Genomic DNA, 1,024 nt, shown 5'->3' on the forward strand with positions numbered 1-1,024 from the left:
TGAACCCTTTCCATATTACCATCTGTACTGGTAACAGAGTAACTGGTAACTGTAACAAGAGTCAGCATGTTTAAGTATCCTGTTCATGTCTCCTTAGATAGTTGTAGTGCATAGTCACAGTAACAAAACAGCGAGACTTACTTTTCTGGAAGTAATTTGCCCCACCAGTCAGTCAAAATTTCTGGAAATACTGACTTTATAGCATAGAAATTCACTGCCATAATAGAAAAAGTCATTCCACCTGTATATATGAGACTTACATGAATGTTGTGGGCATGGACAGACTGATCACTGGAGCCACTGAACACCAGATCATTCACAACCTTATAAAAGAAAAAAAAAGTTTTATTTCTTGTAACAGATATGGACAAGCAAAATAATAGGACACTGTTCAGTTTAAAGTTGTACTGTAGTATTTCCTAAATTTGACAGATTTAAACACAATGAAGACTAAGAAGAAAAAAAGCATGCATTGAGTGGGAAGCAGTGAATTAATTCCTTGTTTTGCTTTGCTTGTGTGTGCAGCTTTTGCTTTCTCTATTAAACTGTCTTTATCTCAATCCATGAGCTTTTCTAGCTCTTACCTTTCTGATTCTCTCCCCCATCCCACTGGTGGGGGAGTACGTGGTGTTTGGCTACTAACTGAGGTTAAACCACAAGTTTCCTCTGAGGTTTATACGATCAGGGTATGTGAAGACTAGCTTCGCCTTTTCCCCAACTTTGCTTCTGTTGGCACTTTCACATTAGAATATTCCCTGAATCTTCTAACAACAGGAAAAAACCAAACATGCTTTCTACACAGGTCTTTCACTTGGGTCACAACAACCCTGGGCTTCGCTACAGGCTGAGGGAAGAGTGGCTGGGGTGTTGATCAGCAGTGGCTGAACATGAGCCAGCAGTGTGCCCAGGTGGCCAAAAGGGCCAATGTCATCCTGGACTTTATCAGAAACAGTGTGGCCAGCAGGACCAAGGCAGTGACCATCCTCCTGTACTCAGAACTGGTGAGACCACACCTTGAGTACTG

At 41.6% G+C, this 1,024-nt stretch overlaps 1 protein-coding gene across 1 annotated transcript in view; it reads right to left on the bottom strand.

Annotated features, from left to right (window-relative positions):
- Positions 1 to 323, bottom strand: part of LOC103801728 (zinc finger protein 106-like) — a gene marked incomplete at its 5' end in the record, with an annotated part of 5,405 nt that extends 5,082 nt beyond the window's left edge. The window contains one exon of the mRNA XM_009074151.1: positions 261 to 323. Within this exon, the coding sequence (XP_009072399.1) occupies positions 261 to 323 (63 nt within the window). The remainder of the gene's footprint in view (positions 1 to 260) is intronic.
- Between the last annotated feature and the right edge of the window lie 701 nt (positions 324 to 1,024).

Source organism: Acanthisitta chloris, unplaced genomic scaffold (assembly GCF_000695815.1).
Source record: "Acanthisitta chloris isolate BGI_N310 unplaced genomic scaffold, ASM69581v1 scaffold33734, whole genome shotgun sequence".
Lineage (NCBI taxonomy): Eukaryota > Metazoa > Chordata > Aves > Passeriformes > Acanthisittidae > Acanthisitta > Acanthisitta chloris.